Here is a 15111-nt window from a genome sequence, read left to right on the forward strand (position 1 = left end):
TTTTTACATGACCCCAATATCTTTTACTTTTCTCCTGTTCTTGTTGGCCATGTTAATGTTGTGCAATATGCCAATACAAAGAGACAGATCGAGAGATTGCATTACAAAGATTTCAATGAATAGGTGTCATCTCATTCATTTAAATTTGAATGGTTCCATTTCAGAAGTGTTTTCGATTGCGAACCACAACATTTTCTATCCTACTGACCTGAGCCAAATGCCTGCATTCCAAATGGCACCCTATTCCTTTTATACCCTCATGGCACTGGTCAAAAGTAGTACACTATATGTGGGATATGGTGCCATTTGGGACGCACAAGGGCAATGGACCTGATCTACAAGTCGAATATCACCTAGATATATGGCCCCAATAAACACATTGTTGTGTAATTTCACCTGATAGGAAAGTGGATTACATCAAACTGCAACCTGCTCTTAGACCATTTCATATTATTCTGTAATTAAATCTAAGATACTCCATTTAGTATGATATGTTAAGTTTCGTATGGTACAGTGAGGGAAAAAAGTATTTGATCCCATGCTGATTTTGTACGTTTGCCCACTGACAAAGAAATGATCCGTCTATAATTTGAATGGTAGGTTTATTTGAACAGTGAGAGACAGAATAACAACAACAAAAATCCAGAAAAACGTATGTCAAAAATGTTATAAATTGATTCGCATTTTAATGAGGGAAATAAGTATTTGACACCCTCTCAATCAGAAAGATTTCTGGCTCACAGGTGTCTTTTATACAGGTAACGAGCTGAGATTAGGAGCACACTCTTAAAGGGAGTGCTCCTAATCTCAGTTTGTTACCCATATAAAAGACACCTGTCCACAGAAGCAATCAATCAATCAGATTCCAAACCCTCCACCATGGCCAAGACCAAAGAGCTCTCCAAGGATGTCAGGGACAAGATTGTAGACCTACACAAGGCTGGAATGGGCTACAAGACCATCGCCAAGCAGCTTGGTGAGAAGGTGACAACAGTTGGTGCGATTATTCGCAAATGGAAGAAACACAAAAGAACTGTCAATCTCCCTCGGCCTGGGGCTCCATGCAAGATCTCACCTCGTGGAGTTTCAATGATCATGAGAACGGTGAGGAATCAGCCCAGAACTACACGGGAGGATCTTGTCAATGATCTCAAGGCAGCTGGGACCATAGTCACCAAGAAAACAATTGGTAACACACTACGCCGTAAAGGACTGAAATTCTGCAGCGCCCACAAGGTCCCCCTGCTCAAGAAAGCACATATACATGCCCGTCTGAATTTTACCAATGAACATCTGAATGATTCAGAGGACAACTGGGTGAAAGTGTTGTGGTCAGATGAGACCAAAATGGAGCTCTTTGACATCAACTCAACTCGCTGTGTTTGGAGGAAGAGGAATGCTACCTATGACCCCAAGAACACCATCCGCACCGCCAAACATGGAGGTGGAAACATTATGCTTTGGGGGTGTTTTTCTGCTAAGGGGACAGGACAACTTCACCGCATCAAAGGGACGATGGACGGGGCCATGTACCATCAAATCTTGGGTGAGAACCTCCTTCCCTCAGCCAGGGCATTGAAAATGGGTCGTGGATGGGTATTCCAGCATGACAATGACCCAAAACACACGGCCAAGGCAACAAAGGAGTGGCTCAAGAAGAAGCACATTAAGGTCCTGGAGTGGCCTAGCCAGTCTCCAGACCTTAATCCCATAGAAAATCTGTGGAGGGAGCTGAAGGTTCGAGTTGCCAAAAGCCAGCCTCGAAAACTTAATGACTTGGAGAAGATCTGCAAAGTGGAGTGGGACAAAATCCCTCCTGAGATGTGTGCAAACCTGGTGGCCAAGTACAAGAAACGTCTGATCTCTGTGATTGCCAACAAGGGTTTTGCCACCAAGTACTAAGTCATGTTTTGCAGAGGGGTCAAATAATTATTTCCCTCATTATTTCCCGCACATCATTTTATAACATTTTTGACATGCATTTTTCTGGATTTTTTTGTTGTTATTCTGTCTCTCACTGTTCAAATAAACCTACCATTAAAATTATAGACTGATCATTTCTTTGTCAGTGGGCAAACGTACAAAATCAGCAGCGTATCAAATACTTTTTCCCCTCACTGTATGTATTCATTTGTGGATGTCCATCACCAATTTGTCTAAACTTATGTTATGAATTACAATTGATATTATATGTTACAAAAATGTACAATATCTTACAAATTTGTAAAACGTACAATATGTTACGAATTTGCAAAACCAATGATATGTTATGAATTCTACCTACGTGGCTAGTTGGCTAATGTTAGCTAGCTGGCTAACGTTAGTCAGGTAAGAAACGTTAGCCACCAAGACAAAAATCTAGAATTTGTAACATCAAATCAAAATCAAATCACATTTTATTGATCATATACACATATTTAGCAGTTGATAATGGCATGGATTTTGAGAGCGAAAGTGCAGCCTATCCAGCCATGAAGCACAGTACCCATGGAAGGAGAGATGTGCCTTCTGTGCCGGGGAATCTCATATTTAGAAACATAACATTTATTGGTTTCCCCCCCATTAAGTTTAATTTGATTAAAAACCAAGCATAGCCTACCCTCCCATTAATTAAGACCAAAAGTAGCCTATGAATAAAGGGGGTTTAAATGGTCTACTGAGAATGCTTTTAAAGGGTTTTGCACTCATGCTTTTTCATTATTCACAAGTAGGCTATCCATCCCCATATTCAAAGAGCGCCCCTTGTCCAATTACCAAAGACGAGCTCCTCCAAACTATTCAGTCCTCCTATAATGCCATATCAACAGCAGATGTTATTTTTTTATCTGCCTCGCACATAGGCAACAATACAATTAACAGGAGCCTATTATTTTGTATAAACGTGCAATTGTTATACGTAAATATAATTAGGCCTGTGTGCACACAGTGCATGTAATGAGAGAAGAGATTTATGATATCATGGTTCTGACCTGATCGTACTTAGAAATCTTGGTTTAAAAAATAGATTGATTGCATTTTAATCAAATTAAACAACAACAAAAAATGAATTAGATAGATTCACCGTTCATGGTGAGAATGTACATGGCTCGAATGCAATACATTTTTGTCTGCTATTTCTGGAGAAGTCCAAATATGATCTGTAAGATGATTCCTTGATTATTATAAAACATAACATTTGCGAGCAGTATAACACTAAATGGACATTCCCCCTTTCTCTCTTCCTCTTTATCTTAGATCTTTATCCAGCCCCTGTTAAAAGTTTGGATGTGCTTAAAACCCTCCATAGTCTAAGTTGCTTTGTTTGTATTATACACCAATGGGAACCAATTATGGTGTCTGTAACTGTATTTAAACATTGCCTATTTAAAACAAGTTGTTGTTTTGTTTATTAGAATTATAGTCTTTTTAGGGCTTATCAATAACCTAGTGAATTTAATCTTGCATATTGACTACATTTGGCATGTCCATGTCCAGACTGCAATATACTGTACATTAGGTCTAGCACAGCCTTTTATTAAGACAGTAAGCATATCTTCACGTTTTTGTTCGGCGGCCACCCATTAAATCGAGTTAAGGCGTTTGCAGCCTGATAGGAGGATGTTTTATGTAGAAACCGGTCTCAGGGCTACACTAGAGTGGGCTGATTGCGTTGACACCTCGGCACTAGAACAATGTGGACTGCAAACATGTTCAACATATGTAGCAAATATGGGACAGGCTATTTAACAAACTATCCCGTTGTGTCTATGCTTGTGCTGACGTAAAGTCATGGAATCTAATTAATGGCATTGGGAAGATAGCAGTTGTCTAGTGGGATTGGAGTTCAAGTTGACATTAGAAGGTGATAGAACTGTATCTAATCACATAATTAATCACAAACTTAAGATAATCTCAATCACTAGTACTTTTATCAAGCTAAGAAATGTACAAACAATATTGCAGCTATGGCAAGGTTTAGCTGGTCCAATAACTGGCGACATCATGGTGTAGGCTACTGTGTGTGTCAGTAAATCGAACCTAATCTCAGGTACAGTAAGAGGGTTTCACTCTACAGAACCATGCATTCTTTCTGGCAGCCCCAGCTATTTTTAAGCTTCAGCTCCTTCTCGCATTGCTAGCTGTCCTCCTGTAAAACTATAAACAATTTTTGTGCCGACAAAACATTTTTTCTACTCCTCGATGTGCAACCACACAGAGTATCTAACTGAACTGTCAGTGAGTGGATTTACCCCCAGACACTCATCCTCCCTGACACACACACACACACACACACGCAGACACACACACAGCGGCCAGGAATATTACATTTTCTGTCTCATTAATTCCTTCTATTAAAAATCATCATAAATTTGACGTGAAGCATGTCACGTCGATTAGAGAGAGTACTGCTCCCCCCTAGGATGCTGTGCAGTAATGAGATTACTGTGGTGTGTGTGTGTGTGTGTGTGTGTGTGTGTGTGTGTGTGTGTGTGTGTGTGTGTGTGTGTGTGTGTGTGCGTGCGCCTGTATGTGCGTGCGTGTGTGTGTGGATCTGCCGGTGCAGGTGTGGGTGGGTGTGTGTGTGCCTGTGTGCGTACATGCAGTACTAAAATGGGACTCTCATGGGAAACACCCAAACAACATGATTGCATTAGCTCGTCTGGTTCATGGGTTCACCCTCTTTGCTGTCTAACTACTTTACCTCACCCCAGACCTGACCTTCACATATATCAATCAAGAGTCCTAACAAAGTTATTTCTTAACGTATTTGTTGGTTACGATAATGCAATCTTCTATTTCAACTTGTAAGTGTAAGACATGCATGGTAGAGCAATATGCTGCTCAGAAGTCAGTAAAATAAGACAACCCATGCTTTAGTCACCCTGGGGACACCAACAATGTTAGTTGGAGAGAGAAACAGCTGATATTACAAGGCTAACAATGCTCCAACCCATCAGCCATGGGCAGGGGGGTTGGGGGAAGGGTAGCCTGATCTCTAGTCACTGTAACGTGTGGTAGTATAAGTGCCTGGGTTTCATGCATTGCTGCATCATTACACTTCAGCCTACTGAATACTGTAACGTAGAAGCTGACAGGCTAGAGAGGACAGGGTTACATTGCAGTCATATTCCTCTTTATGTCTGGCACTTGAGAGCTCTAAACGCAGTCTCAAGCATAGTCTCTATTTGCAAAGTCCCTACCATTGTCTGCCTTGTGTGCCATTAGAATAACGTTGGATGGTTGAGGAGCGGTTAGAAAAACAAGAATGCTAAGAAGGCTGTCTGAAAGAAACTCTGATAGAATCACTGGAATTCATTCATTCATTAAGGAAGAAGGCTCAGAACGAACAAAGAGTTAGTGAGTCTTCCTTCAGAGCACAAACAACGTTCCTCAGAACACAAAAGAAAACCTGAAAGGGTTCTGGGATGCTCTCAAGACTCACTGTTTCCACACTGTCTAAAGTCAAGATATCTGACTGGTATCACAAGCAGTGAGAGGTTGAAAAGATTCAACAAGACAACATCTCATGATAACAATGTGAGTAAACAGCAGAGAGAGATCAGAGATGTCACAGAGTCTGGCACTGCTGATGGATCACAACAGGATGGATCATTACCTAGCTAAAATCTGTTTAGGTTAGAAGGCGATAGATATAAGAGTGAACAAACGGAACACTTAGTTCAAGCAGGGATTTAATTAATTGAATGTGTCACAGCATTGTTTCCTTAACATCCTCAGTTTACAAATTGATAATGTAGGCCTATTGCCTACAGGACTTTGTCTATGGAAATTACCTCTGCAAAGCTATACTACTACAGGACGATTTAGGAGCAATACCAGAAAGCAAAACTGGTTGAAATTATGTGATTACAAATAGTTTACAGCCAGTTCTAGTATCATTTCAACTTTGCCCGATGACCTTTTGAGCTGCGGCTAGTTGGGGGAAATGGTAAGGATAACTGGTTAATCTCTGGTCATATAAAACAGCACTTTTCTCTCTGGTGCATCTCAGGTGAAGGTATCCACAGAAAGAGAATTAGAGAATCATCTACAATATATCTCTATGGCGAATCTTCATTGAGCAAGCTTTTTAGTCCAGGACCAGCCCCTATAGTCTAGGAAATCAGGTCCTATAGTCTATGGAAAATACCTCCCCAAGCTGTACAATAACAGGCAGAATGTTCTCTGTGGAGGTAATATCATGGTGCTTCTGACTGTCTGCGTGCGATGATGTAATTTCAACCAGCTTTCCCCACTGGGATGATTTCCATTGGCTAGTTACATTGTAATCATAGCTGGTACATCTCTAGTGAAACAGCACTGCACACTTCTCTCTGCACACTTGTCTCTGGTGTACCCAGGGGCAGACTGACCATCTGCATTTCGGGGTAATGCTAGAAGGACTGGTTCATTTTTAGCCTAGTGGGTCTGTCTAACTTGGGTTTTTTGTGCAAAATTATCACTATCTGGCTAATTATGGGGGCCTCAAGGGAAAAAAAAACGGGCCAGTGTGTTAGAAATGCCAGAACTGATTTCTGGTCCCAGTCTGCCCCTGTGTGTACACAGAAATAGTATTAGAATACTATGCATATACAGCATATATCTATTGAGGTATCATAGATATGATTGTGTTACTCACTGTCTGCATGGGATGGTGATGGCAGGGCCAGACAGCCCAGGAGCAGGATAAGCACGGCCCCCCTGGCGAGGGGATAGTCTGCCCGCCGGTGGTGCGGCGCCATAGTCCAGGTGTTGGCACTCCTCTCGCCTCTGTTCTCCTACAGACACTCCCACTCCGCTCGATGGCTAGGAGCTCACACAATCATAGTGACAGCTGGGAAAGGAGACAGAAGAGAGATGGGGTTAGTATTGGATGTTCATTTTGTTATTTAGTAGAAAGCCTTATCTGTAGAGACTTAGAATCTGTGCATTCAACTAAATACGTAGCACAACAAACCACATAGCACAGCCATTGCAAGTCAAATCAATCACAGTCATTGCAAGTAAAATATATCACAGTAAAATAGTCCAAATGGCCACTACTTGTGCTACACAGATCTCAGTCTCACCGTTGGTTCAAAATTATCCAATAGACCAGACTAAAATAGGACTACATATGTAGATAGGTAAACACAAGGTAGACAACGCAGACATTAAATGGTTCCTACAATATGTAGAATGGGGCCCCGGGGAACCTAGATACAAACACCCACACAGCAGATACACTCTGGGGACCACCGGTGACAGGCCCGTAAGGGAGAGACTTTGTGTGTGTGTGTTTTCCAAAACATGAACACATTGGAGGAACACATGGTTGTTGGGTCCGCCAGGAATCGTCACACACCCACACAAACACACACACACGTTCACTAGTCATCTTCAGCATAATTACTGTTGAGCACCTGCCTCTCACAAATGGACCGCAAATCACAAAAAGGCACCACGCTTATGCAAGCCATTCATGTCATTTTCTTCAGATAGACAGAGCCAAACATTAACTACAAGGCTGCTGCGCTGCCAAGACTGCCATAGGTACAGTCAATCTGTTTGAAGCCTGTCCAAGGCAGAGGCGGTCGGGAAGGTTTAACCCTTAACAATGACTTGGTAATGTTGTTTTTCATACACACAATAGTCTGAAGGATTGGATTAATAATACAATAATAGAAATAGAGGAGAGTGACAAAAAGGATTTGACAGAACGTAATCCTTTACATTCAACTTGAATAACTGAATTAGCTGAATATTGAATAGCAAATCCACTGTGTCATTTCAATGAGCTAGCTTTGCTCAAACTTATAAACGTTGGTTTAGTGGACGTTCCCCCCCCCACACACCCTGTTCCTCCAAGCTAAGTCTCCTTGGTGTCAAACACCATGGCTATGACCCAAATGGCACCCTATTCCCTATATAGGGCACTACTAGTAGTGCACTTAATAGGGAATACAGTGCCATTTGGAACGTACTCTATGGGAAGATCTCAATTGCAAACTTCTGGTGTCCTCTCTACTCGTCTCCTTCTCAAAACCCATTGGAGGAAAAGATCAGAGGAGAGGGCCCTCTGACCTCCTCCAATGGGTTTTGAGAAGGAGCTGAAGGGAGGAGAGAAGGTGCGAGGAGTATGCAATTGAGATCTTCCCTAAATCGCTTTGGTGCCACTGCTATGCCAGTCCCATACAGCAGTTCTTAATGTCTCCACATTAAAACAGTGGTGAACGGAAAGGACTACCGCCTCGGTATTATCACAGGCTCATTACAAGCCTGTATTTCTCTCAAAAGTAGTGCACAAATTTGTTTACATCCCTGTTAGTGAGCATTTCTCCTTTGCCAAGATAATCCATCCTCCTGACAGGTGTGGCATATCAAGAAGCTGATTAAACAGCATGATCATTGCACAGGTGCTGGGGACAATAAAAAAAAAATCACTCTAAAATGTGCAGTTTTTCACACAACACAATGCCACAGATGTCTCAAGTTTTTAGGGAGCGTGCAATTGGCATGCTGACTGTAGGAATGTCCAGCAGAGCTGTTGCCAGATAATTGAATGTTAATATATCTACCATAAGCTTGCCGCCGACGTCATTTCACAGAATTTGGCAGTACGTCCAACTGGCCTCACAACCGGTTTGCTGATGTCAACGTTGTGAACAGAGTGCCACATGGTGGCGATGGGGTTATGGTATAGGCAGGCATAAACTATGGACAACGAACACAATTGCATTTTATCAATATACGGTGACGAGATCCTGAGGCCCATTGTCGTGCAATTCATCTGCCACCATCACCTCATGTTTCAGCACGATAATGCACGGCACCACGTCGCAAGGATCTGTACACAATTCCTTGAAGCTAGAATTGTGTACTATTTCCCATTTCTCCCACGGCCCGCATGCTCACTAGGCATGTCACCCATTGAGCATGTTTGGGATGCTCTTAATCGATTTTGTACGACAGCGTGTTCCAGTTCCTGCCAATATCTAGCAACATCGCACAGCCATTGAAGAGTGGGACAACATTCCACAGGCCACAATCAACAGCCTGATCAACTCCATGAGAAGGAGATGTGTCGCGCTGCATGAGGCAAATGGTGGTCACACCAGATACTGACTGATTTTCTGATCCACGCCCCTACCTTTTTTTTAAGGCATCTGTGACCAATAGATGCATGTCTGTATTCCCAGAAATGTCAAATCCATATATTCGGTCCTTCAATTGACTGATTTCATTACTCAGTAAAATATTTGAAATTGTTGCATGTTACATTTATATTTTTGTTTAGTATGAATACAAAATGAAAACATAGTTTTCCTCAAAAGTGGGTGTGTGCTTTGGATGAATGCTGCCATTCATGGAGATTACAGACAGTGGGAGGTGAAAGTGTTGTCACTCCTAAGCCATTATTTTGAAGAAAGTGTTGTCGTCTTTGCGGAAAACGTATAATTTCATTGAGGAGGTTGACATTGCGTAGACCTACATCATCCACTTGCAACCTGACTAACTGCATATAATTTGTCTTCTTATTAACTTTATAATAAACATGTTAATGAAAAGATAAAAAGGCAAAAAACAAGATGTTGACTTGCATGTGAGCGTCTCTCTCTCTCTTAGCGTGCAGGCAAAAGAAATTCAATTACAGAACAAACAAATCTTTCAAACTTAAAAACGAGACGGTTTTCAAGAATTGTGACGTGCCGTTTGCTCAGTTGCTCTGTCTTCCTGTGCCTTCATCTCAAAGAGTTAGGTTGAAAGCATCTCACGGCATCAACAACATCAGCAGCACTCGCTGTCCCAAATCATCTCTCTCTCGAAACAAGATGGTGCCGCTGTATGAGACCTCTTCACTGTGACAGCTAGCTAGAGAGTCATCACTTTCATCAGAGCTTTCACATCTGAGACTTCTAACTTCATTGATTCAATAACCAACAGACTCATGAAACATACATTGCCTGACTGCGCCTTATTGGGAGATTATCAGCCTCCCTTGAGGCTTCAACAAACAACTTTAAAAACATATGACTTGAAGATCAGGATTGTTGCGCCCTAATGAACACATACCAGGTTTAGAGAACCATCTTTATGGGGTTGAAACAAAGTAGTGATATTTGTCAGTGACAATTAGAGAGAAACAAGCACACTCACCCACACATGCAAGCCATAAACTCTAATTGTAAATGTCTGGGTGATGAGTTGTTGGTTTGGTGTTTGTGTAAAGTGTATAAGACTGTGGAAAATAATTCCTTCTCTGTTCTATACAGTACCATCAGTAAGGCCATGATATAGCATGGTGTGTGGGAGGCTACTTTAAGTTTGTTCACTAATGTGACAGGCAGTCTGACCTGTGAACTATGAAGTGATGCATCTACATGATGTATTCTTAGATCATATGGTGCAAGTACGCTAATTCCAGACAACATGTTGTTTGAGTGCATTAAAGGATTTCAGGGAAATGACACACACACACACACACACACACACACACACACAGAGAGAAACGCGCATACACACACACACACACACACACACACACACACACACACACACACACACACACACACACACACACACACACACACAGAGAGCCTCAACCAGACTGGACTGCTCTAAAACCCACTCATCCATCCACCAGCAACTTGTATTATTGTTGCTAGATTGATCTGTAATCTTGTTTAATCCACATATTGCAAATTGACTGCTTCATGTCTGATAGTGTTACCATTTCAAACAGTTTGTTAATTAGAAATCTCTACTGTAGGCCCATAGAGTGGATCTGTCTACTGCTCAAATGCTGAAAGGAAAAGTAGCCTAGTACTCGATAAATGTATTAGTGCTTTATATTTCAATACATCATACTTAAGCTAGCACTTTGATACACACTATATCTGATTATGACAGCGTTGCCATTTCATAGCCATACCTGAAATACAGTATCTATCTGGGCCATTCATTTATGTAAATGAAATACCTCAGAGATAACACAGGTTGGGTGATATCTGGAGAAGAGGTCCTTTGTGTAAATGGTTAGTTTAACCTGTTAGGGCTAGGGGGCAGTATTTGCACGGCTGGATAAAAAAAATGTACCCGATTTAATCTGGTTACTAATCCTACCCAGTAACTAGAATATGCATATACTTATTATATAAGGATAGAAAACACTCTAAAGTTTCTAAAACTGTTTGAATGGTGTCTGTGAGTATAACAGAACTCATTTGGCAGGCAAAACCCTGAGACATTTTCTGACAGGAAGTGGATACCTGATGTGTTGTATTACCTTTAAACCTATCCCATTGAAAAACACAGGGGCTGAGGAATATTTTGGCACTTCCTATTGCTTCCACTAGATGTCACCAGCCTTTACAAAGTGTTTTGAGTCTTCTGGAGGGAGATCTGACCGAACAAGAGCCATGGAACGATGATGGCCCATTAGACACCTGGCGCGCGAGTTCATGTTGGGTACCCTCGTTCCAATACGTTAAAAAAGAGTATGCATTCGTCCACCTTGAATATTATTCATGTTCTGGTTAAAAAAGGCCCTAATGATTTATGCTATACAACGTTTGACATGTTTGAACGAACGTAAATACATTTTTTCCCCTCGTTCATGACGAGAAGTCCGGCTGGCTTAGATCATGTGCTAACAAGACGGAGATTTTTGGACATAAATGATGAGCTTTTTTGAACAAAACTACATTCGTTATGGACCTGTGATACCTGGAAGTGACATCTGATGAAGAGAATCAAAGGTAATGGATTATTTACATAGTATTTTCGATTTTAGATCTCCCCAACATGACGTCTAGTCTGTATCGCAACGCGTATTTTTCTGGGCGCAGTGCTCAGATTATTGCAAAGTGTGATTTCCCAGTAAGGTTATTTTTAAATCTGGCAAGTTGATTGCGTTCAAGAGATGTAAATCTATAATTCTTTAAATGACAATATAATATTTTACCAATGTTTTCTAATTTTAATTATTTAATTTGTGGTGTTGACTTGACTGCCGGTTATTGGAGGGAAACGATTTCCTCAACATCAATGCCATAGTAAAACGCTGTTTTTGGATATAAATATGAACTTGATAGAACTAAAAATGCATGCATTGTCTAACATAATGTCCTAGGAGTGTCATCTGATGGAGATTGTAAAAGGTTAGTGCATCATTTTAGCTGGTTTTATGGTTTTGGTGACCCTGTCTTTGAATTGACAAAACATTACACACAACTCTTGTAAATGTACTGTCCTAACATACTCTAAATTTATGCTTTCGCCGTAAAACCTTTTTGAAATCGTAAAACGTGGTTAGATTAAGGAGATGTTTATCTTTCAAAGGGTGTAAAATAGTTGTATGTTTGAAAAATTTGAATTTTGACATTTATTTGGATTCAAATTTGCCGCTCTTGAAATGCACCTGCTGTTGATGGAGTGCACCACGGGGGGGACGCTAGCGTCCCACCTAGCCCATAGAGGTTAATCCTGTCAATATTATTTGACAGAGTACCATTGCTCTTCATTTATTGTATCATTCAAATCCCTTAAAGTGGAGGTTTATAAGGTCAAATTCAATGTTTCATCAAATCAAATTTGTTAATATTTTTTATACCTAAAGGGGTCTTAAAGTTCAAAATCAAATAGCTAAATTATACTTTTTATTTTACTAGGCAAGGCAGTTAAGGACAAATTCTTATTTACAATGACTGCCTACTTGTAAAGCCCCCCCGGCCAAACGCTCCCCTAACCCGGACAATTGTGTGCCGCCCTATGGGACTCCTGGTTGTGATACAGCCCAGGATCAAACCTGTGATGCAGTGCCTTAGACTGCTGCACCACTCGGGAGCCCTAAAGTCCTTGATGTGACCATCTTAACCCTTGTGTTGTCTTCAGGGTAAAAAATGACTCGCCAATGTGTTTAAAAGCAAAGAAAACCCCCTAAATGATATTTATTCAACTTGAAATTTGATGACTTTTCCTAGTAACCCCAAAATTTGAAAAAGTGAAACATCACCTTTGTTCATATTTCCATGAAAGCTGTACACCAGCAGGGTATGCAGATTGTCTTAGGGTTATAACATAATTTGTAAACCACACACACAGACACACACAAAAAGACACACACACACAAAGTGTCACGCCCTGACCTTAGATTGCCGTTTATTTTCTCTATTTTGGTTAGGTCAGGGTGTGATTTGGGTGGACATTCTAGATTTTGTATTTCTGTTTATTCTATGTTTTCTATTTCTATGTTAGGTTCTAGTTTTTGTATTTCTATGTTGGTTTGTTTGGTATGATCTCCAATTAGAGGCAGCTGGTCCTCATTGTCTCTAATTGGAGATCATACTTAAGTAGTTTTTTTTTTCCACTTTCAGTTGTGGGATCTTGTTTTTGCACAGCTCTGTAAAGCCTGCAGAACGTGACGTTCGTTTTCTGTTATTTGTTGTTTTGCTTTAGTGTTCTGAGTTTAAATAAATATTTATCATGAGCACTCAGCATGGTTGGCACAGTTAGAAACAACAAGCCTTAGCTCCCCCCTGCACTCCTCTCAACAAGGGGGAGAGAGGCCGTCTCATCAAAGTTTGCCTTCACCCCCACCACCACTCTAGTTTCTTGACGGGTGGTCCTCCTGAGCACACTGCAGACAACTGCTGAGACCAGTGATCGGGAGGACAGGAAGCCAGCCATCATCCTGGACTACCACAACAAAGTAGACGTAGACAACCTGGACAAGGTGATTGGAACTTACAACTGCAGGAGGATGACTGCCAGCTGGCCCCTGGTCATCTTCCATAACATCATTGATGTGTCCTCATGCAATGCCTTCGTGATATGGAACAAGATCAACCCTACCTGGATGCCTGATAAGCGGAACAAGAGGAGTGTGTTCCTGGAGCAGCTGGGAAAGGCACTTGTAACCCCACACATTCAAAGAAGGGAGCGCCTCCCCTACACAGCAGCCTCTATAGAGCTTGTGAAAGCTGTTCAGGGGGCTGAATCTTGTCCTGATCCCCCTGAGGCTGCAGCTGGGGCAGGCAAGAGGAGGACATGCCAATTCTGCCCCCCAAAACAGTAGACACAACTGTAGACTACAAATACCCTGCATCTATGGCAGAGCACTGATTTTCCCTATTCAACAACAGATGAATAAGAGTGTATCCTTTGAGTCCTTAAAACACCCCATAACTACTACTTAGAGGATCACACACAGTATCAGTCAAACACTACTAGAGACTGAAGTTAAACTAACTCCTGAGAGTTTTCTGCCTGCTTTGTCTCAATGACACCCTGTGACGACTGGTGGTTCGAGAGAGCCAAAGTCAAGCGTGTTTACAGCTGAATGCTCTTTTGGGGGGACTGATATCTTTTCCCAGCAGATGGTACAGGGTTGGGAGGATGTGACTCCCCTAGGGAGAATCTCTCTCTCTCGCTCTTTCTCTCTGGAGGACAAACCATCTCTAAAGAGGTTAAAGTCTCATCCTCCACAGCACAGAGAAAGGAGGATGATTTAGTGAAATGCTAGGCTATCTGAGATCCCACAGTAGCTCGATTAACATGGTACGTCTTACATTCCTGTACAGTCTACTAATACTCCACTTACTTCCTTCATTGAACCCCATTTAGTAGTGAACATATCAACAGTAATAACCTCAGAGACACTGTGGGAGGTGAAAGACAAATCAGGGGGGGTAGTGAGTCTAATTCCCCACAGCACAGAGAAAGGAGGATGATTCAGGGAAGAACTACACCCACTAAGCAGTTACAGTCCTGCGACGTCTTTTGGACGTCTTTTTTGGTCCTCACCGGACCAGCTGTCTTTTTTTGTGTAGTCCAAGGACGTTGATTCTTGGTCCGGACCCAATCTGAACCAATCATAATGTCTATTTGGCCCAAACATACACGTCTATGTTTGGTTCAGATTTAGTCCCAGGGATGATTATAGATCGGCAGGTAAGGGTGCTCTCGAGCGGCTAGATGTTCTTTACCATTCGGCCATCAGATTTGCTACCAATGCTCCTTATAGGACACATCACTGCACTCTATACTCTCCTGTAAACTGGTCAACTCTATACCTGTCGCAAGACCCACTGGTTGATGCTTATTTATAAAACCCTTTTAGGCCTCACTCCCCCCTATCTGAGATATCTACTG

General features: G+C 41.6%; 1 protein-coding gene across 8 annotated transcripts in view; it reads right to left on the bottom strand.

Annotated features, from left to right (window-relative positions):
• The window catches only part of LOC106584181 (receptor-type tyrosine-protein phosphatase F), a 424555-nt gene that overhangs the window by 266194 nt on the left and 143250 nt on the right, over window positions 1-15111 (bottom strand). For all 8 annotated transcript variants that reach the window (XM_045706049.2, XM_082967931.1, XM_045706048.2 and 5 more), the window contains exon 2: window positions 6620-6814. In XM_045706049.2, the coding sequence (XP_045562005.1) occupies window positions 6620-6722 (103 nt within the window). In that variant the 5' untranslated portion in view covers window positions 6723-6814. The remainder of the gene's footprint in view (window positions 1-6619; window positions 6815-15111) is intronic.

This window comes from Salmo salar, chromosome 23 (genome assembly GCF_965601325.2).
Source record: "Salmo salar chromosome 23, fSalSal1, whole genome shotgun sequence".
Taxonomy (NCBI): domain Eukaryota; kingdom Metazoa; phylum Chordata; class Actinopteri; order Salmoniformes; family Salmonidae; genus Salmo; species Salmo salar.